The sequence below is a fragment of the Microtus pennsylvanicus genome, chromosome X, assembly GCF_037038515.1.
Source record: "Microtus pennsylvanicus isolate mMicPen1 chromosome X, mMicPen1.hap1, whole genome shotgun sequence".
NCBI lineage: Eukaryota > Metazoa > Chordata > Mammalia > Rodentia > Cricetidae > Microtus > Microtus pennsylvanicus.
This window is the reverse complement of record NC_134601.1, coordinates 91212791-91234548: the sequence shown is the minus strand read 5'-3', so window position 1 is coordinate 91234548 and position 21758 is coordinate 91212791. Positions and strand designations below refer to the sequence as shown.

Genomic DNA, 21758 nt, shown 5'->3' with positions numbered 1-21758 from the left:
TTAGATCAATGCGTATTTTTACTTTGCTTTTATTTTTAAGCCTATAATATAATTATAGTATTTCCCTTTTCTCCCTCCAAACACTTATATATATTCCTCTTTCCTCTTTTTCAAAGTCACAACCCCTTTTCTATTAATTATTATTGCATGCATGTATATATATATATATATATATATATATATATATATACATTTATTTTCCTAATTTTAACCAGCTCAGTCCATGTGATGTTACTAGTATGTATGTTTTAAAAGTTTTTTCATATATCATCCTGATTTGGAAAATAATGGTATGAGAGTAGGTATTCTGAGATGAACAGTCACTGACTCTATCAAAAGACATAGAGAGTGAAGATGCCTTTGACTATTCAAACAAACTTAAGTCAACTGGAGTACAGAAAACAACTTTGCTCTTAATGGAAAAAGACAAAATGATAGTATGTATGATTTCTCATATCATTAACAAGTTTTTCTTTGCCAAATCTTAATAGTAGAATATTGCTTCTGTTGCTTTTACTTATTACTCTGGTATAATCCCCCAGAACCCAGTTGTCATTTTTCTGTCCCTTCACAGCCCAGAAGACACACGCCATCAAGGTGCTATAGATTCATATAAGCTTATGCTCATGTTGATTTAGAAGGTCTTGTTCTGTTGGTGTCCTCCATGCCTTTTGGCTCTTAGACTCTTTCTGCTGCCGCTTACTTAGTGTTCCCTGAGCTCCGTGCAGGGAGGGATTTGATGGAGATTTCCCATTTAGGGCTTAGTCTTCAAAGGTCTTTCATTCTCTGGCTGTGGTTCTCTATATTTGTTCCCAAATGCTATAGGAGGAAACCTCTCTGGTGGTGGTTGAAAAAGGCACTGATCTATAAATATAGCAGAATATCATAAGGAGTAATTTAATCACTATTGCTTTTTGTTGTTTTATTTTCCTCTTTTAGACCAGTATTATTTAGTTTTCCCCTAGGTCACTAGGCTACCTAGTCTTTGGTTCTTGATCGCCCAGGGAGTACTGGGCATGGGTTCCATCTCATGGAGGGGGTCTTAAGTCAAATCACGTGTTGTTTGGTTACTCCCTCAAGTTTTGGCACCATTGTAGATCAGAAGGTTTGTGGTGGACTTGGTGTTTATGTTTCTCTTTTGAGAGAATGCAGAGTACATTTCTGTGCCAAAGATGCTAAAACGTAGAGGTAGAGGCTTTTATGTAGGCACCAGCTTAACTTCTCCATGTGCAATGAGCTGTGTTGGTGTTGTCTTCAGAAATGGGTTCTTGCTATGTTTGTGGAGAACAATCAATAGTCTTGACAACACCCTTAGTTGTTTAGGCTTTCCCATTGGGGCCCTTGTGCCCACAACTTAACTAGATGTACTCAATCCTGCTACAGGAAGCTTTGTTTGGTGACAAAAGATGGACAGCTGGGACTCTGCCTTCTTGTTATTTGGCTGTTTAGATCACCTAAATATATGTATTTTAGGAAGTTCCTATTATATTAGTTTTATATTGCCCCTCGAATGTCACTTAATTTTAGCTGTTACCCCTCCCATAACTGCCATCTACTTGATCCTTCTGTTTTAGATCCCCCCATCCTTGTCTATCTGTAATAATCTATTCTACCTTCCATTTCCTAATGAGATCTCTTTGTTTATACCTACCCTCTGTGGGTCTGTGCATTGTTGCTTAGTTATCACTTACTTATCAGCTAATATTCACATATAAATGGATATTAACGTGTTCGTCTTCCTGGGTCTAGGTTACCTTATTCAGGATGATTTTTTTCTAGTTCCATTCGATTGCATTCAAATTTCATGATGTCATTTTTTAAAAAAGATGAGTAATACTCCATTGTATAAATGTACCACATTTTCTTTACCCATTCTTCTGTTGAGGGACCTCTAGGTCATTTCCAATTTTTAAAAAGGCCGTTTCTTGGATAAAGTTTCTGATGAAGCTATGAGGTACATGAACCACATCTAAGATGAAGGATTAATACAATAGTGGAGGAAGATAATCTTTCTATTGTGATAAGAGAGAAGACAGAAAAAAAAGAGGATCAGTATGTAAGTTTAAAAGAAGGTCCTGACAAGCAGATTTTCTGCCTCATGTTCTCTTTATTTCTCTGTGGCTCAGCTGATAGTCATCTGCTGAGGGGGAGCTATTGGAGGAAATTGGGAGAAGTGTTAGGATAGCTTCTTTGGAGTGAGAAATAAAGTCAGTATTGCTTTATAGCATTGAGGGCTTAGTTAAAATTAGACAGGGAGAATCCAAGTCTCTGTATTCTTATGATTTTTTTTCTGGTGGTATTCAGCATATTAGGTAAAATACAAGGCAAGGAAAGTTACTGTGATTCCCTATGTTAGTGTTTGAAGTTATAGACCGTGTATTTTAATCTTGTCATTAGTAGAAGAGAAGATATAAATGAAATTGGTGGGTCTCGGAAGTCAAATGGTTTAGTAATAAAATGTTTATTGATGGGAGAACAGCAGGATTTTTGCTAGCAAAACAATAAGCATTAAAAAGAGATTTTTGTTAGCACTGGGATTTCTGCAATGGTGCCGGCCTGGATGAGCAATCCAATATGATCATGATTTAGCATGAGGGCTCAAACTGGAGTAGATACAAGTGACTGGAATGAAAATGTCTGATTCCTGGGACAGAAATGAAGAAGGACTATATTAATAATCAAAGACTTCCATGGAGGAAGAGAACTACTGGTTAAGAATAACAAGAAATGTTTTTTTTTTCTCTCTGGTTAATGTGATCCGCATAAGCAATCAGTCTTTACTAAAACAGGAGAATCAATATTTGAATAGCACGCCCTCAGAAAATAGTTCTGCTTCACTGAAGAAGGGGAGAATTAGTAGTAGTAGTAGTATTTTGAGACAGGATTGAATGTGTAGAGAAGCACATTTGACAAAGAGCAGGGGCTTTCTACAGGGAGGCTGGGAAATGGTGCAAGAGAAGTAACATAATATTCAATGGGAATAGAGAAAGGGACAAGAAACACAGACGTAAAGGCAGAGGGCTAAGTTATATTTTGGCTGCCTAGGTCTGTGCACTTGCTCTTGTTTCCTGTGACCAGTCCAAACTAAATTAACATTTTAATATTGATTTTTTTACTGATGAAATTCCTTATTTGACAGTTTCATACATTCTGTTAATGTATTTGGCTTACTCTCTCTCTCCCTTTAACTACCCCGTTCCCTGCCATCCTCCCTCAACCAGTCCCTTTCTCAGATTCATGACTTTTAGGTTGGTTTGTTGACATTCAGTTTAATCAGAGCCATCTGTATGACCATTGAATTGGAACTATTTGTTGGAGCCTGGTGAGATCCTCAGTGGGTACTTAACTGAAGGCAATGGTCCTCACTCTCCCTGAATTTATCTGTAGCAAAGGCCAACCATGAGGGTTAGAGACCTGTGCTTCTTTTCCATCTGTGCCTGACTGTTGACAGTGCCGTTCTTGTGCAGATCCGCTGCAGGGAGCCGCACCTGCTTTGACTTTGTGTTTGCAGAGACTTTGTCTTGCTCAGGAGATGATCTCTTGCAGTCCCTCTCCATGTCTTCCAGCGCTTCCATTCTTCATGACATGTCTTTCACAGTGTTCCTCAAGCTTTTCCGTGGATAGTACAAATGTGTTTTTCAGGGCTGAGCATCTGCACAGCAATAGGCCTTTCCTTTCATTATTGTTCACAGGAAAAAGTCTTTTTTCTTTAAGCTGAGAATACCGTATGTCTAGAAGGCTAAATGGAACTGTTTAAGAGGTGGCTTGATACTATGTTCATTTGCTAAACAACAGTAGTCCATAACCCCACCACCACCACACAGGACCTATGATCTGCCCTGCTATGGGTTTTTGACTAGGTTTTAAGTACCAGGCATGGATTCCCTTGTACTCTTAGAACAGATATCAAATCCAATCAGGGAGACCTTTAAAAAGTAGTAAATTCCAAAAAGAAATTGTTTCAAGTAATGTGAATATGCCATAGAAATCCTCTCGATAGGCACAAAGAAAAATAGGATTAACCTCTTGTCTTTTCCCACAGAACATTTAAGTACTATGAGTACCGTTACCAAAGAGATTGGAAAAGGTATGTAGGATGATGCATATATACTGAGAAGTTACGTGCCGTGTGTGTGTGTGTGTGTGTGTGTGTGTGTGTGTGTGTTACTAAACTAAACTTTGTGTGACTTCTAGCATGACTAAACTTCGGCACCATGATATAACAACTTAAGATTTCTGTAAGATGTCAGAAGCCAATGAACTGGGATTTAGTGACCCTTGACATGTTTATTCACCTCGTGTCTCCCCCATAACAGCTGGATTGAAGAAATAGTCACATAGAAAGCTGTAACCTTAGCTCACGAAATGTTTTATGAGGGAGAAGAAAATTCCAAATCCTGCTAGGTTGGACCTGAAAGAGTTGTAGCCGAAACAAGGATTCCTGCACAGACAATGTGGGATGAGAACAAATACCAGATGCCCATTAACAACTACTTTTATTCTTTTATTTTTCATCTACAGAATACCAAGGAATTGTAGCTTGGGAACCATTCGTTTTCTTCCCTTTGAGAAAATAAAGCTTCTTTTCCTATGATGCCTAGGTCAAAATTATTCTTTCATTCTTTACTCCATTTGTGCCTTTTACCAGGAAAGATTCAGAAAGTTGTGTGAGGTACAAAGACTATTAGACCCATGGGTGCTATCATGCCTGATATGCCCACACTTGGGAAGTGGAGCAGGAGAATCATTGGTTCTAGACAAACCTAGACTCATAGTGAAATCCTGTCACAAAAGACTAAAAAATCCACCTAAAGGGGACACTAAAGAGTATCAGTTTACTCTGGAGATTTTTCAGCTCTACTGAAAACCAGCTTCTCATTAGTAAAGCCCCTGTCATCTACTTAAGTGTCTCATGAACTGTTAACCATGGATTGGGATGTGTGCTGGAGAGGTTAGAGGAAGGTGAGGTAAGGTTGAAAGGGCAGTGTGCAGATCACATTTCCTTCAACTCAAGTAACCTAAAGTCCTATAATATATATATATATATATATATATATATATATATATATATATATACATACATATATATATATAGTGTGTGTGAGTGTGTGTATATACACATACATGTATTTATATATGATTTATATATGTGTGTATGCATTTATTATTTTTACATATATATACATATGCATGTGCATATGTGTATATAATATGTGCATGTTTGTATACATATACATAAATATTATATGTGCATTTTTTATAAACTCTCACTTGAGGAAAAATCTGTCAAAATTGTAGGTCTAACAAAATTCACTAATATTCTAAATTGAAAGTTTGTTCAGGGTCACAAGAAGACTAAATGCCAGAATGTAAACTCAGAACCAGAATGCTTTTCAGTTTCTATTTGAACTCATTACTTTGCATCTTCTTTCAGTTTTCTGAGAACATTCATTCTTCCAATTATGCATTCATCAAACAAGTGTCATTTACCAGGGGCACAAAAACAAATAAGACATAATCGCTACTTTCCAGTGCCTAAAAATGGAATGAGACACAGAAACAATAATTGTAATATTAGATGCTGTGCACAGAAGGGGTAAATAGCAATGCTATCTTATAATTATTATATATTTGCTGTTTACCAGGTGCCATGCTAAATATTTCATACATATTATTAACTCATTCAAATCTGATAATAATCCCCTTTCTTAGGAATGGTCATCATTATCTACATTTTTCTCAGAGTAAACAAAGATTCACTAGGGATTCAGTCATTTAGCCCTAGGTCACAGACTAAATAAACTATAGGTTCCGGAAGAACACAGCCAGTTTGTGTTCTAGAGACGTGAACCCCTAATTGTCCAAATGAATTGCAGATATGTAACTTTTGACTTGGAGTTACAAAGAAAAAGAAAAGTTGGAAATTATTCAGGCAAAGTAAGATACATGAACAAAGTCAGAACCTATAGAGGCGCCATGTTTACAGGAAATAAAGGATGAGTTACTGTGGTTGAAAAATATCAGATAAGACTAGAAAGGTAGTTTGAAGCCTGAATGACAGGGTTGGAATGTGTGACTTGAAATTCTGAGCTTTGTCATGTAGATCAATTAAGGACAGTGAAATGTTTATATAACAGTAACTATAACAACCATCAGAAAAGATCTAGCTGAAATTGCTATTAACATGATCTGTACAGGTGGGAGTCCAGACAGCATCGTGGCAAGCTGTCACAGTCTAATGGCTAAAATGAATGTTGATAAGTTGGATTGACTCAATGTCCTCATGAAGTTTCACTTATTTCTTCTAGTTCTACTCTCTGGGTCCATGCAGATCAAGTCTAATTCTTTTTTCTATAGCATAAGATTTTAAGTATTCTCCAGTGACTCTTAGGACTCCCCATGGGCAAAAAAACATTGTTCATTACTGATTGACAAGAAGAGCTTCTAGCTGTGATATTGTAATTATATGAATTATCTGATTATAAATTTAAAATCTATCTTCATCAGCTGGTTTGAGGAATGGGGGCAAGTCTTCTGTCCTATTTTCATGGACTTGTTTGTCTAGAAGATGCCTGTAAAAGGTAATCTCATGTCTAGGTATCCCTTTCCTCTTCCTCCATTTCAGCAGTGATCCTAAGAGACATTGGAGAAGACAATGTGAAGCTGCTGGGCATGAAGATTCCCATAAAGGATGCTGAGATTCTGTCTTCTGTTTTGATCGCCATAAGTGTAATTCTTCTTGTTGTTGCTCTGGCTCTTGGTGGCGTAGTCTGGTACCAGCATCGACAAAGAAAGCTTCGGCGCAACAGGAGGTCTATTCTTGATGATAGCTTCAAGCTTTTGTCTCTCAAGCAGTAATAGCTGAATCCCGAAGATATCTTCAGAAAACACATCTGGAATGTTTCCCATGCTCCCAGGAAGCTGTGCACTAGCAGGAACCTCTTTTGTCAAGGGGTAAGGGGAGTGGAAAGGCAGAGGATGGAATCAAAATTATTTGGCTATTTCTTTATTTATTTACATGGAAATCATGCTCTTACTTTTTCTTAATTTTCCTTGCAACCTGAGGCAGTTAGGATTAGGTAAGTACCTTTGTAAACAAATTTTAGTATCTAGGATATGTCACCCTTCAGTATTGTACGGAAATTCCTAGAATGTAATCATTCTCACAGAATAGATACCAAGAAGTTATCTAATTTGGCTTTTATTTCTAGAACCTAGCTAGAAAAGTATACTTTTAATTGAAGCCAAATGATGAGCCACAAAGATAACCCACAACTAAATAAAGGACCAAGAACATAAGCATTATGGAAAATGAGAGGTAGCGTGGGGAGTAGGAATCAAAATTACTCTTTAATTTTCTTTGGCAATGGACTATTTAGATGAAAGAACTGTGGTTGTTATGAGTACCTACAAACTCTGGAACCAGAAACACCTGTAAAACAGTTTTCAGGTTTCTTCACAGTGGTACTGAAGGGACTTTGGGATGATCTCTGCATGTTTGAGGTAGTGAATCCTATCCATTAAAGTACTTATTACAAAATTGGAACACTGGATTTGGTAATTTTGATGATTCTCATGGCAACTGGGAGGTGGAACTGCGTTTTAAACAAAAGGATTTCAGTGATCTGGGGAGGCAAATTATAAATCTAGACACCCTTTGTGGATCCTAGAGATCTGGGTGCTTTCTCAACGTAAGCCTCCATGTCAGAGTAGTAACATCCTAGAGGAGAAGTTCTATGGGTGCTAAACATTTTTGGAATGTCAAGAAAAGTGGCTAGAGAAGGCACCGAGACAAGACTCACACCTGTCCACTGGGCAAAAAGAGATAGGTGCATGCATGGCGATTTGGTTGGTAGGGATGGCTATGGGGATACGAGAGACAGGTTTGCAGTTTGCAGACAGCTTCATAGAACAGAATCATTCCTCCCTGTACCTTACAGCATTATCTCTTTCTGACCAGCATGTTCAATCCTCTCTGAAACTTTGATCAGAAAACAAAGGCAGGAGAAACGGAATGGAGTAAGACAGCCCATTCTCACTAGAGTTTCCACATGGCGAATGGAGAAGAGAAGGGGCATCATGGAGAGTAAGGATAATAGCAATGGAATGGGAGTATAGCCTAGTGGCAAAGTAATTGCCTAATAAAAGAGAGTCCCTGGGTTGAAAAAAAAAGCAGAAAGGAAACAAAACAGAAAACAAGGTAATAACAGAGGTGTGTAGTGATCTTCCTACACGTAGCAAATAATTCTAATTCCTGATTAGATTGGATTTGCCTCGGTTCATTAAAGGGGAGATTAAATGATTTTACTTAGGGTGACTCAGCTGCAAATTAAGGGGAGACTCAATTTTTCATGTCTTTGACTTTAAAAATGTCCTATTCTCCCTTTGTCTTGGAAACTTCTTATTATTCTTTGTCGTTCTTTTGCACTTGATTTCAAATTGTGAGGTTGCCTAGCAACTTGTTTACTTAGTTAGCAACCCACAGAGTTGGTTTCCAGTTGCCACAGGATGCTGCAGGTCAGAGGCCAGAGATGAAAACAAAGACCAGAATAATGTGTTTTACTCGTCCATGCTCAGTGACTTTCTGGAAAATTTCTGGAAATCTAGGTACCATATTTACCTATTGTCCTGTTTTAGAAATAATATGCCTTCTTAGAGAGAAATGATTCTACACACTTAGAAGATATTTTGTAGACTCTTAACCAAAGTGTACATGGCTGACTGTGACGATGCTCAAATAAGAGTCAGAAATGAATGGAAGGTTTGATTGACTTACATACACCTTAGGCTTATGTGTCCCACAAACACTGGCATGCTAAAATCTCTTTCTGTCCTGGCCGAAGCTCACACTTATAACAATTTAAACAGTCGGGAGACTGCAATTCTTGTCACTTAGGTAGCTAGAATTACATAGCAAAGATACTGTCATCATTGTTTTTAAGTGTACCAGTGTTATTCCTTTATGAATAGTTGTTACAGAGGGCCATCCTTTCTACATGGCGAAATTGTGCCGGAGCAGGATGGTACAGAGGTTCTTTCATCTTCGTGTTCCTTCATCATTCCCGTCAAAGCTGTTTTAGGTTTGACTAGAATTTGATCTCCTTGATGTGGAAAATTACCTAACTCTGTTCTAGGAACCTGAATTCAAGATGCTCCAGCTAATTTATCTTGGCTTCTGTTAAACTGCCCGCTTATGCAAACCTCCCCTTCCAGCGAATTACCTTTTGTTAAACTACTTGCTAGCGCAACTGCAGAGCCAGGTAGCATGATATGGTTTGTCCTTTAAAAACCCCCTTACCCTAAATTGCAGTGCTATACTTGGGTCCTGAATATCTGTGTGTAGTCCCAGCTGGCTGGAATAAAGACTTTCAGTTGGATATAAACAGTGTCTGAGTTTTCTTCTCTGGTGGGCTCCCTGTAACAGCATTTGTTTTTCCTGATAGGAACATAAGAGACTGAATGGCAGACAGGACCTCAGTGATCACTGTCGCTCTATGCTGCTCCAACTCTAGCTGCTCCTTACAAGTATAGCTTTGGTATAGGAATTAGGGCCAAATGACTGGTGAGCCCTGGTGAATAAACATTCACATTCTAGGATCTTAAGTTTTACTCATCTCTTTCAGGCCTGGTGAACATGCTACTTACCTTTGCGGTGTTTTGTAAGTAGGGCTACTCAGGCTAAGTTTTACATGTGTGACTTAATCTTTTCTAAGCAAATCTATTAATAAGTCCTTTATAATATCAGTTTTTTTTATCACGTTGAATTTCTTTTACAACAATTTACCACAACAAAGTGTTAGTATTTAAGCCTTTGCAAATTGATAGATGTAGCAGCAGCCGACAGCCATCCTTTGATCTGTTGTTTATGTGGAGATTAATGAAAACTGACTCTATTCCAGGGAACCCAGTCAATTAATGTTGGTAATTTTCATATAACTGGAAAGTCCTTAGTTTGCATATGTGAGACTGGGAGATATAGGTATGTCATGATGCATTTTAAAAGACTAATTTTTAAAATTATTTTGTAATTATGTATATGTGTATGAGGAAATGGAGCAAGGCCAGAGGCATCAGACACCCTGGAGCTGGAATTACCGATAGTGTCAAGATATTGAATGTAGGTTTGGGAACCGAACTCTGGTCCTCTGCACAAACAGTACTTGTTCTTAACCAATGAGCCATCTCTGTCGCCAAACAAAATACATTTTTATTTGTTGTGAATAATCCTGCCTCCAATCAAAAAATGGAATCTTAGAGCCTTCGTATTTTAGAAAAGGATGTATTTTTTACTTAAGTTGTTACAAATATGGATTTAAGGAGGTACTATGCAAAAAATAGTTAAATATACTCTCATCCATCAACATCAATACAATAATGTGTCTTATTTGCTTTCTCTCCAATACATCTTTAAAATATTTTATTTTTTAACAATTTTGTTTTTCTTATTACTATTGTGGAGCGCATACCAGAGCCTGTATGTGGAGGTCAGAAAACAACTTTCAGAAATGGATTTTCTCCCCCGACTGTGGGTTCGGGTGATTGAACTCACATTATCAGGCGTGTATGACAAGCAATTTTACCCAGTGACCCATCCTGCTGAACCCAAATATTTTTATTTGTTTATGTCTTTGTTGGTTCCCACTTCACTTCAAAGCTTAACTATTTGTTAACTTGGCATGGTGAGTTATGCATACCATCCCAGCATTGAGACATAAAGGACACAAGATGAAGGTCAGCCTAGACTGTGCAGTGAGTTCCACACCAGCCTGGGCCACTGAATGAAACTGTTTCTCAAAACGAAGAGGGCAAAAAATTCAAAGCCGTTTGTTTCCTAGACTATTGTATTCTTTTCCTGATGTTTTTCTCAGATTCTCTCCGGACTTACAATTGATTTTTCAGACAGAAAAGGGAAGCTTCAAAAATATAATTAAGTCTCTACTTTGAACAACATATTGTACGTTTAGATCTCCCTGAAGATAACTAGACCCTGGGGATAATTAAAGAGGCAACAACAGAAGAAGAAAGAGAAAATCACTAAATAGGGACAGCGGGACTGAAAATGTAATGTCAGCTTTGCATCATATGACTCTCTACCCGGAACAGCCAAGTCGCAGCATATTTACACTCAAAACAAGCAAGGTAGGAAATTTTAGAAAAAATTGTGATAGTTTGAATGAATATGGTCCCCATAGTCTTAGGTTTTTGAATGCTCAAAGGGAGTGGCACTATTATGAATTATGACCTTGTTGAAGCAGGTGTGGCCTTCTTAGAGGAAGCATGTCACTGTAGAGGTGGGCTTTGAGGTTTCCTATGCTCAAGCTACGTCCAGTGTGATACACAGTTGCTTCTGCTCCCTGAAGATCATGATATAGAACTCTCAGCTTTTTTTTTCTAGCACCACATCTGCCTGCACACTGTTCTGCTTCCCACCCTGAAGATAATGGACTAAACCTCGAAAACTGTAAGCCACCCCAATTAAATGTTTTCCTTTATAAGAGTTGTCATAGTCATGGTGTCTTTTCAGAGAAATAGAAATTCTAACTAAGAAAAACATAATCATGGAAATAACCAACGAGTAACAGCAAATTGAGTGACAGTGGCTACCTTTTAGAAACTCTGAAAACTAGAAAAAAGTGTCGTAGTATTTTTTCTAATGAAGGAAGAAAAAGAGCCACGCATAGTGGTACACACACCTAGAGTTTTAAAGCTTGGAATGCAAATCAGTGAAGACTGAAGTTCATGGCCAGCTTAGACTTTATTGAAAGTTGAAAGCTGGCTTGGACTACATATTGAGAAACTGACTCACTCCATCATTTCAATTCTGTATCTAGTGAAGAGTCTATGCATGAATTGTGCACAGATACAATTCATATAGTGTGTACTATGTGATCTAACTTCCTTGTTGTATGTACTGGCATCTTATTTATTTATTTTTAAATATTTGCTCCTTTACTTTTTTATTTTTGATTGAAAAAAAAATTTCTGCCTCCTCCCAGCCTCCCATTTCCCTCCCCCTCCTCCCACTATTCTCCCCCTCTCCCCACTCCTCTCCCCCTCCCTCTCCAGTGCGAAGAGCAGTCAGGGTTCCCTGCCTTGTGGTATGGATGGAGATAGAAACAGAAACCCATACTGGAGCACTGGAGCACCGGAATGAGTTCCCAAGGTCCCAATGAGGAGCAGAAGGAGGGAGAACATGAGCAAGGAAGTCAGGACCGCGAGGGGCGCACCCACCCACTGAGACAGTGGGGCTGATCTAAAGGGAGCTCCAAGGCCAGCTGGACTGTGACTGAAAAAGCATGGGATAAAACCGGACTCTCAGAATATGGCAGACAATGAGGGCTGATGAGAAGCCAAGGACAATGGCACTGGGTTTTTGATCCTACTGTATGTTCTGGCTTTGTGGGAGCCTAGGCTGTTTGGATGTTCACCTTCCTAGACCTGAATGGAGGGGGGAGGACCTTGGACTTTCCACTGGCATCTTATTTTTGAAATAATTTCTGAGTTGTATTCTATTGTGTGAGAATAATGTGATTTTTTCATTTTATTTATTGTGGACATTTGAGTTGTTTTTATCACAAAAAGGTGCATTGAACATTAATGTACAAAAATTATATGATATCCTGGAGCATACAATAAACATCATTAAACATAGACAAATTAATATTATATGGTTTGTTTTTTTTAACTGCAGTGGACCCAAACTAGAAATCAGTAGGTGAAAGAAAAACAACGTTTAATACTTTAAAATATAGTTTAAAATGCTTCATGGATAAAATAAAAGTCTCACTGACCATCTAAGTATGATTTTAAATCGAGGTCTTTGGGCAAAAGAAACCCAATGGCATATCAGAATTTAACAATAGTTGTGACTCTATGCTGCCCCCTCCCCCTATGAGTTGCCCATTAGAAGTATGTCCTTGGGAATGGGAATCAGGGCTTAATGGCTAGTTGTTAGTGAGGCCTGTTTATTTGTCATAGGAATGGAGCCTTATGGCTAATCAGTCCTGGTGAATAAACATTTCCATTATAAAGTGTTCAATTTCCCTTATCTCTAACAGGTCTGTATAAGTTTCCTAACTAAATTTATCAGTAAATTCTTTATATTACCAATTCTATTACTTCTACATCATTATTATAGATCATAAAGCTATTAAAAGGATAATAATAAGTGAGTGATATGAACAGCTCAACAGCCATAGTGTTTCCAACCTATATCAGTATACAAATTACTTAAATTTTTAAATTTAAAATTCCTTAATTGTTCTAAATAGAAAGCAATGGGTGAAGATGGGTGTCCTGGTGAATTCCAGCAACGATTTAAGGAAGTAGTTGAGTCAGTTCATTGTAGTTTCTTCCAATAGAGAAACTACTTCCTACTTTATACTAAGTCAACAAAATTACCCAGGAGAAACTTGAGGTGAAAAAAAATGGTGCAATAGAAATTTTGCTAATAAGTACCTTAGGAAATATTAAGTTACATAAAGTACACGTGGGCTGTATTCTAGGTATACAAGGCTGACTCAACATGTAAAAATCAATTAATGTAATTTAGTCCATCAATGACCTAAGAAAACACAGTTATTTGATAATGTCAATAGTTGCAGAAGAGTTATGTGAAATGTCTACACACCCACTCATATAAATACAAAAAAACAGTAATAAAGGGTAGCTTTCTTACTTTATTAAATGAAGAACACCTACAAACTTTTGCAGCTAATAAAATCATGATGAAAAGCTAGAGGTTTTTCCAGCAAGATTAGGAATAAGGAAAGTATATCCCTCCTGACTACTCTCCTTTACATGATACTGGTTTTCCTAGGCACTGTAATAAAACAAGAAAAGGAAAAATAGAGAGATCAGGAAAGAAAATACAAATCTTTTTGCTCTTTACCTGGTTGTTTAAAGTAATCTGAAAGTACAGAAACCAAATTTTCAAAGAGGGAGGGATTCCCTTTCAGAGTTTGAGGAAGATAAGGCCATGTCACAATGAAGACTTCTACTGTGCCTCTGCTCTTCCAGTCTTCGAGGAAGTGCAAGGATGTAATTTATGTGTTTCTTTTTCTGCCTTCTAGAGATACACACAACTTACTAAGATTTTCTACCTGTTGTGCCTACTCTTAGAAATATGGTGTCCATACAGGAGAAGAACAACAAGCCCCCATGTCTTTTTTTGTCCCTAGATTAGCCTAGGTACCAGACACTTCTCTCTTATGACCAAAAGTGACATCATACCTGCCTGAAATTTATAAAAATGTGTGCATGAGCAAGAACCAGGGCTTTCAGAATGCGACCCCTAAGCATCATGGAAAAAGTCTCCCTCCCTTAAAGAATACTTCTGTGTAACATTTGTAGTCTTGTGAAGGAATTAAATAACTTGAAGTCACTGTGAAGTTCAACTGGCTCTTGTCTTTGTACACCATATCCAAAGAAAGGTATTAAAATTTTTGACAATGAGAATCTCCATCAAGCCAGGAATTAAGCAGAGTCATGGGCTATCCAAAGGAGTTCATTTTGTTGATCTTGAGGCAGTGCTGATATACTGCTCAAATGGGAAGTATTTCAGTATTTAATTGGCAAAGATATGCTCATTGATTTACGGTCTTGGTGGTTTTCCATTTTCTGCCCTTATACACGCTACTTCTTTCAACATTCCTTTAGGAAAAATTCAAACTCCACAACCACCTGCAAATAAACCAAGTACATACAGATTTGGACAAAGACCTCGGACATCCCAGGGGCCTGGGAGATCTAAGGTCTACCCTTGGAAGAAGTTAGTATGAACCCTACTGTGTTTGCAATTTGTGGATTGATTAAGACTTTGAACTTCAGGACCACATGACTCTAAATTTCACCTTGGTGCCTATGAGAAAATATGAGTGATATTTCACTGAAAAGTTCTAATACCTTTATCTCCCAAAGCCACTGTTTATTTGTCTATTATTTCTTAGATCCAGTCAGGAACAAGTGGGCATCACGACTCTGATTAAGAATCTGGACTCTTTCCATGCATTTCTGAGTTAAATCATTTGTATTGGAGTTGCATGGATGTGTGGCATTCTAGTTCATATACAGGAATGAGGCCCAATTATAGCCTTAAATGACACACAACAAACCTTTGCTTAGAAGCAAAGCAAGCAAAGAAGGGATGTTAAAGTCGGAAATAAGGCTCTGCAGAGTATGCAAAGCTAAAGTGAAGGGTCAAGTACGGGTGATTGAAGAAGGAAAGTTCTGCACGCTTCTAATCACTGCCTAAGTAATGTACCTTTGACTTCTCTTTCCCACGCTGTATATTTTGATGTTAGTGAGTTGTTTTTACACCAAGTGCTGGCAGAATTATATAATTTAACTTTTGAAATGTTCAGGTTCTTAATTGGTTGTTAGGAGAAACCTCTTCGAGATAAGTAGAAAATATTTTTCTGCCTCTAAATTTATAATAGAGTTGTTATTATGGGTCAGAAAAACAATCCTTGCAAATATTATTTGTAAAAATATGTCAGCTTCAGAGGTTATCATTGCTACGCTTTGGGAAACTGCATCCAATCTGTAAGTCAGTCCTTGGAGTTCTGAATAATTGCCTGAGCAATTCGTTCAGGTTCATGATACTGAAACACATCTCAAGCCATAATGTACAAGCCCTCCATGGATTTAGTGTGACTGGAAAATGAGATACTAAATATTTTCTTTTAAATTATTGTAAAAAGAAATTAGAAAAGTAGAATTTCCATGTTTTGGCAAAAAGAACTTTAATATATTTCTGAAGTTTTATATTTGCTATTGAAATTTTCACTGTCTCTCAAGCAGTTAAAAAACAACAGTTGACTCTCGCTTCTCCCTATTCAGGAGACAGCAGCATATAATTTGCACTTCCAAATTCCTCACCAAGACATAATGGTGAAGGTCGGACTGAACAGATTGGACCATTTTGGGTGCCTGATTACCGGGGTTCCCTTTAAATCTGCTATCAATGACCCTTTAGTTGATCTCAACTTCATGGTCTTCATGTCCCAGTATGAATCTACCCATTACAAGTTCAGCGGCATAGTCAAGGCTGAGAATGGGAAACATGTCATCAATTGGAAGGCCATCACTATCTTCCAGAAGCTATATCTTACCAAGATCAAATGGGGGTGATGTTGATGCTAAATATGTTATGGATGTTACTATTCTTTCTCACCATGGAGAAGGCTCAGGCTCATTGGAAGGGTGGGGCCAAAAAGGTAATCATCTCTGCCCCTTCCTCTTCCTCTGATGGCCCCATGTTTGTGATACATTTTAAATCATAAGAGGTAAGACAACTCACTCAAGATTGTCAGCAACCAACTGCTTAGCCCCTGCCCCCACCTCGGTCAATGTCATCCATGATAACTTTGGCATTATGGAAGGACATATGACTACAGTCTATTTCATCACTGCAACCCTGAAGATTGTGGATTGTCCTTCTGCTATGCCCTGGCATGACGGCTGTGGGGATGCCCAGAATATCACCCTTGCATCCACTGGTGCTGCCAAGGCTGTGGGCAAGTTCATCCCAAAGCTGTATGGGCAGCTCACTGGCATGGCCTTCCATGTTCCTACCCACAATGTGTATGCCCAGCATCTGACTTGCTATCTGAAGAAATCTGCTAAGTATGAAGACATTACAAAGGTGGTGAAGCAGGCATCCACAGACCCACTAAAGGACATCCTGGGTTACACTGAGGACCAGGTTGTCCCTTGTAACTTTAACGGTGACACAAAACTCTTACACCTTTGATGCTGAGCCTGGCATTGCTCTCAATGACGACTTTGTAAACTTTGTAAAGCTAATTTCCTCCTATGACAATGAATATGGCTACAGCAACTGGGGCGTGCACATTATGGTGTGTATGACATCCAAGGAGTAAGAAGACCTGGACATCCCACCCCAGCATGAACATGATAGCAAGAAAGAGGGTCTAGGCTGCTGAGGAGTCCTTGTCCCAACTCAGCCCCCAACACTAAACATCTCCCTCACAGTTCCCATTCCAGATCCCCCAGGAGAATGGGAGAGGCTTAGGGAGCACTAGTCTCTTGAATACCATCGGTAAAGTTCATTGCACCATCCCACCCAAAATAAAGAAAAATCAGAGTAGTAGAGATTAAAGGTAGATAAGAAAAAAAATCACTAAATTATGTAAAAAAATCTAAAACTTGATAACAAAACAGAAATATGAAAGTGTGAAATATTTGTTGAACTCAGCAAATATATGTTACATTTATTTTTGCTGCTTCTAACAATGTAAAGATGTGTTGCATGTGCCCTAATTAAATCAAATTAACCCTGGTTCAGAGAGGCAGGGTTAGAAACTAGTTGACAGGAAGTAGGTGGGAGGAACATAGTGTAGGTTTTTTAGTTGGGGTAGTATGGAAGAGGAGAAGCTTCAGGGAAGGTCAGCAAAGGGAACAAGTTAGCCAGTTGCTACTCTAACTCTCCAAGCTTGGAGGTTTTCACCCTAGCCTTTGAATCTTCTGTTTTATTAGAACTACAGAGATTTAGTCAAAGCTACCTTTAATGACAACAACAGAGCCATTGTCTGGGAGAACAGAATTTCCCCTCAGGCTATAGCCCCAGCAGCCAGGTGACTAGTATTTTAAAGCACAGCTGTTGTGACTGACAAAGGTAAAACGGCATTTTGATGCTCCAGTGTGTGACATGACCAAATGAACGAAAGAGCCACGCCAGCTTTCTCGGCTGCAGTTGCCATCTGGGCCTCTGTGTGAGCATTCACCGTAGGCAGCTGCCACTTGCTGGGACACTGAAGAGCATGCTTGCATTTGGAAAGTGCAGGAGGGGTTTGACTTTGCCACTGACACCACTGACAAATGGAGAAGTCAGCAGATTTGATGAGATACCCAGGAAATGCTTTAGGAGAGATCTTTCCCATGTTACGAATAGGGGAACATAGCAATGCAGGGTGCTAGGACCCTGCATAGTGCTACTATGGTTAGCTTGATAGAAAATGGAAATAAAGGGATAAATAACCTAGCTGGGAAGGACATAATGTCATCTGAAAAGTCATCCTTGAAATTTCATTGTTAAAGTCATCTGAAGAGGGATTGTAGATAAGGTATTCCTAGAAACAATGTTTATCCTAGAAATAATCCAATCAGAAAGCCCTGGCCATCTGGAGTATGCAGAAGGTGTGGCAGAGGCTAGCTTTTGAACTAATGAATGCAAATCAACAAGGGACAGGCAAGAAAACCTTTTGCCATCAGGAAACTCCCCGTGGAGCATCTTGCAGGCTTCAGTATCAAATTTGGTTCAAACATTCCCTGCTAACATTGGGGAAGCCCCTCTATAGAGCAATGGAAAGATTTAATGCCTGTTGTTAAGAATCATACTGCTCTGGATGCCCGAGCTGCATTAGTAGATAAAACAAGATTTTCAGGAGAAGTCATAAAGCAACTATTTTGGCAAATTTCTATAACTCATCAAATACTAAAGTTAAAATATTCGTAAATGCCATGGAAATTAAGAGTTTGTAGATAAGATACAAGATATGTGACAATAATTTTGTCAAAAATCTTGGCATCCAGGTTGGCCTCTACAGAAGGAAAATGTTCAACTTCTAGGAATTTGAATTTTATCTTATATGAGACAAAGTACAGGATCGGACAGGTATATAGATCCAGAAAGATAGATAAGAAAATTAAAATTATATATTGCTAACATAGCAATGAATTTATGGGGATGTGATTTGTCACAGCAATGGAAAACACAGATTAACATTCTTTAAATCTCAGAAATTATAAAATAAGGAATGCTCCTGAGAGAAATATTGAAGGGCATTATCAGGGATTGTCACAGACTTTAAAGTTGTACATAAGCAGGGCACAGCAGCTATTGGTCTTTCAAAGATACCATCATCTCTACCTTTAAGATGGTAAACTGACAAATCTGTGGGTGAAACAATGGCTTTGCATGTCAGAAAAACTGCAGGCACTAAAAATTCTGGTACAGGATCAGTTAAATGCTCAATATATTGAAAAATCAACCAGTCATTGGAATTCTCTTATATATTTCACTAAAAAAAATCTGGAAAATAGAGATTGTTAACAGATGTGTGATCCATAAATAACGTCATTCAGTCAATGGGTTCTTTACAACCTGGAATTCCCTTGTCTTCTTTATTACCTAGAGGATGGTTTGTTATACTGATTGATTAAAAGACTGTTCTTTTACTATACCTTTGTAAGAACAGGATAGAGAAAAATTTGCCTTCACAGTGCCTTTTTACAATGATTTCCAGCATGTTAAAAGATACCATTGGAGAATTCTTCCACAAGGAGTTTTAAATAGTCTCACCTTATGTCAATAGTTTGTAGAATAGATATTAGCACTAATTAATAAACATTTTCCTCAATCTATAATTTACCATTACATGGATGATATCTTATTGACTGATTCAGACATAGATACTTTAGGCAAAACATGTTTGATGAAATAAAGAGGATTTTGCCTTGGGGATTGTAAGTTGCTGCTGAAAAAACACAAAGAGGAGAGTCTATTATTTAGGATATAAGATAGGTTTATAGAACATTCAACCACAGAAAGTGAAAATAAGGAAAAGTCGATTATGACCACAATGATTTTCAAAATTTGCTGGAAGATAGTAACTGGCTATGGCTGACAGTTGGATTAACAACTCAAAAACTAAGTAACTCATTTCAAAGCTTACAAGGTGATAAGGGCTTAAATAGTCCAAGAAAATTATCAGCTGAGGCTGAGAGAGAACTGGCTCTGGTAGACAAAAAATTACAGGATGCACATGTGGATCATTTGGATCCAGAGCTTGACTGTATTTTGATTATTTTACTTTCTATGCATTCTCCTATAGGGAGTTTTATAAAGAGGGAAGAATATTTTTTTTTACCATACAAACAGTAAAAAATTAAATACCTGTGTAGAAAAGGTTTCTGGATTGATTCTGAAAGGAAAATTGAGACTTCACCACTTAACAGACCAAGCAGAAATTGTGGTACCTTTCACTAATGCTGAAATTATCCTATTACGAAAAGAAAGTGAAAATAGACAAAGAGCTTGCAGTAATTTTCTGGGAAATATTAGTAACAAATATCCCCAAAACAAGTGACATCAGTTTATAAAAAGAGCTAGTTGGATTCTTTCTCATATAATGAAAATATCCCAATTTCTGGAGCCCCAACATTCTATACTGATACAAATAAATCAGGAAAGGCAGCTTATAAGTCAGGAAAAATAAGTAAAGTGGCTCAAAATCCTTATGATGCAGTTTAGAAACTAGAATTATGTTCTGTTCTCATGGTATTATTAGAGTTTTCAGAAGCTCTTAACATAATTACTGACACTCAATATGCATAAAGAGTTGTTTGCTGGGCGGTGGTGGCGCACGCCTTTAATCCCAGCACTTGGGAGGCAGAGGCAGGCAGATCTTTGTGAGTTCGAGACCAGCCTGGTCTACAAGAGCTAGTTCCAGGACAGGCTCCAAAACCACAGAGAAACCCTGTCTCGAAAAACCAAAAAAAACCAAAAAACAGAAAGAGTTGTTTTACATATTGAAACTTCTGAAATAATTCCAGATGATTCAGAATTCAATTTGTTACTATGTAAATACAACAAGTAATCAGAAAAAGGAATCATCCCTTGTATATAACACATATCAGATCCCATATAAGACTACCAGGCCCTCTATTACAAGACCATGATGTAATTGATCTGTTGTTGGTAGTAAATATGCTAGAAGCCTCAGATTTCAAAAGAGCACCATGTTAACAGCCAAAGCTTTAAGAAAGATTTTTTTTTATCACTTGGATACAAGTCAAGGAAATTATAAGGAAATGTCCTACTTGTTCTTTGTATAATCAAACTCCATTACCTGCAGGAAGTAACTCAATAGGTACTTAAGGAAATGAAATTTGGCAAATGAATGTGTCTTACTTTGCAGAGTTTGGAAAATTAAAATATTTGAACCATACTATAGATAAATATTCAGGATTTCAATTGTCTGCTTTTTTAATTTCTGAAAAAGTTTATTCTGTTATTGTATATTTATTAGAAGTCAGGACTATTATAGGAATACCTCTATAATTAAGGTTGATAATGCTCCAGCATATGTCTCTAGTAAAATGTTGTTTTTCACATATTACAACATAAAGTATATTATAGGTATACCACACAACCCTACAGAACAAACATTTATAGAGAGATCTAACTGCACTTTAAAAGATATATTTGACAAGCAGAAAGGGTTAATAAAGATACTTAGAGATAGATTACACAGTGCTTTATTGACTTCAAATTTATAAATGCTAATGAAAAAGGAACAACTGCTGTGGAGAGACATTGAAAAATAGAACAAAACCACCATTTTAAATCAATCTATATATTTTATAGGTGTGTTAACCTCAGAATGGAAACGAGGAAAAGGTTTTGCTTTCATTTCCTCAAGATAAGAAAAGCTATGGATGCCATCAAGATCGATAAAGATTGTATTCAAACAGGAGAGCCTTCCTGATGAGGAGAGGTGATAGTTCATCAAACAGATTGGTCATTCAAATCTAAACTAACTTCTAAAGCTAACAAATGTCTTTCATTTGATCAGGTATGAAAAAATAATAGCTTTATTAGTAAAAGATAATGCTTTTGCTGTTGCCATATTAACAAAGGTATAATCTGACAGTAAGGGAATTCCCCAAAGTTAGGTTTGAGACAGGGTTTTGGTTTTGTCCTTCTAAAAGGATGAAAGAAATGTGAAGATTAC

The 21758-nt window shown here is 37.6% G+C and overlaps 1 protein-coding gene across 12 annotated transcripts in view; it reads left to right on the top strand.

Annotated features, from left to right (window-relative positions):
• Heph (hephaestin) overlaps positions 1 to 9445 on the top strand; it is an 80971-nt gene extending 71526 nt beyond the window's left edge. For 11 of the 12 annotated variants that reach the window (XM_075958761.1, XM_075958759.1, XM_075958764.1 and 8 more), the window contains 2 exons: positions 4043 to 4087; positions 6626 to 9443. In XM_075958761.1, the coding sequence (XP_075814876.1) occupies positions 4043 to 4087; positions 6626 to 6858 (278 nt within the window). In that variant the 3' untranslated portion in view covers positions 6859 to 9443. Of the gene's footprint in view, positions 1 to 4042; positions 4088 to 6625 lie in introns of all 12 variants that reach the window. The other variant, XM_075958754.1, reaches the window with a different exon arrangement.
• Positions 9446 to 21758: the final 12313 nt, after the last annotated feature.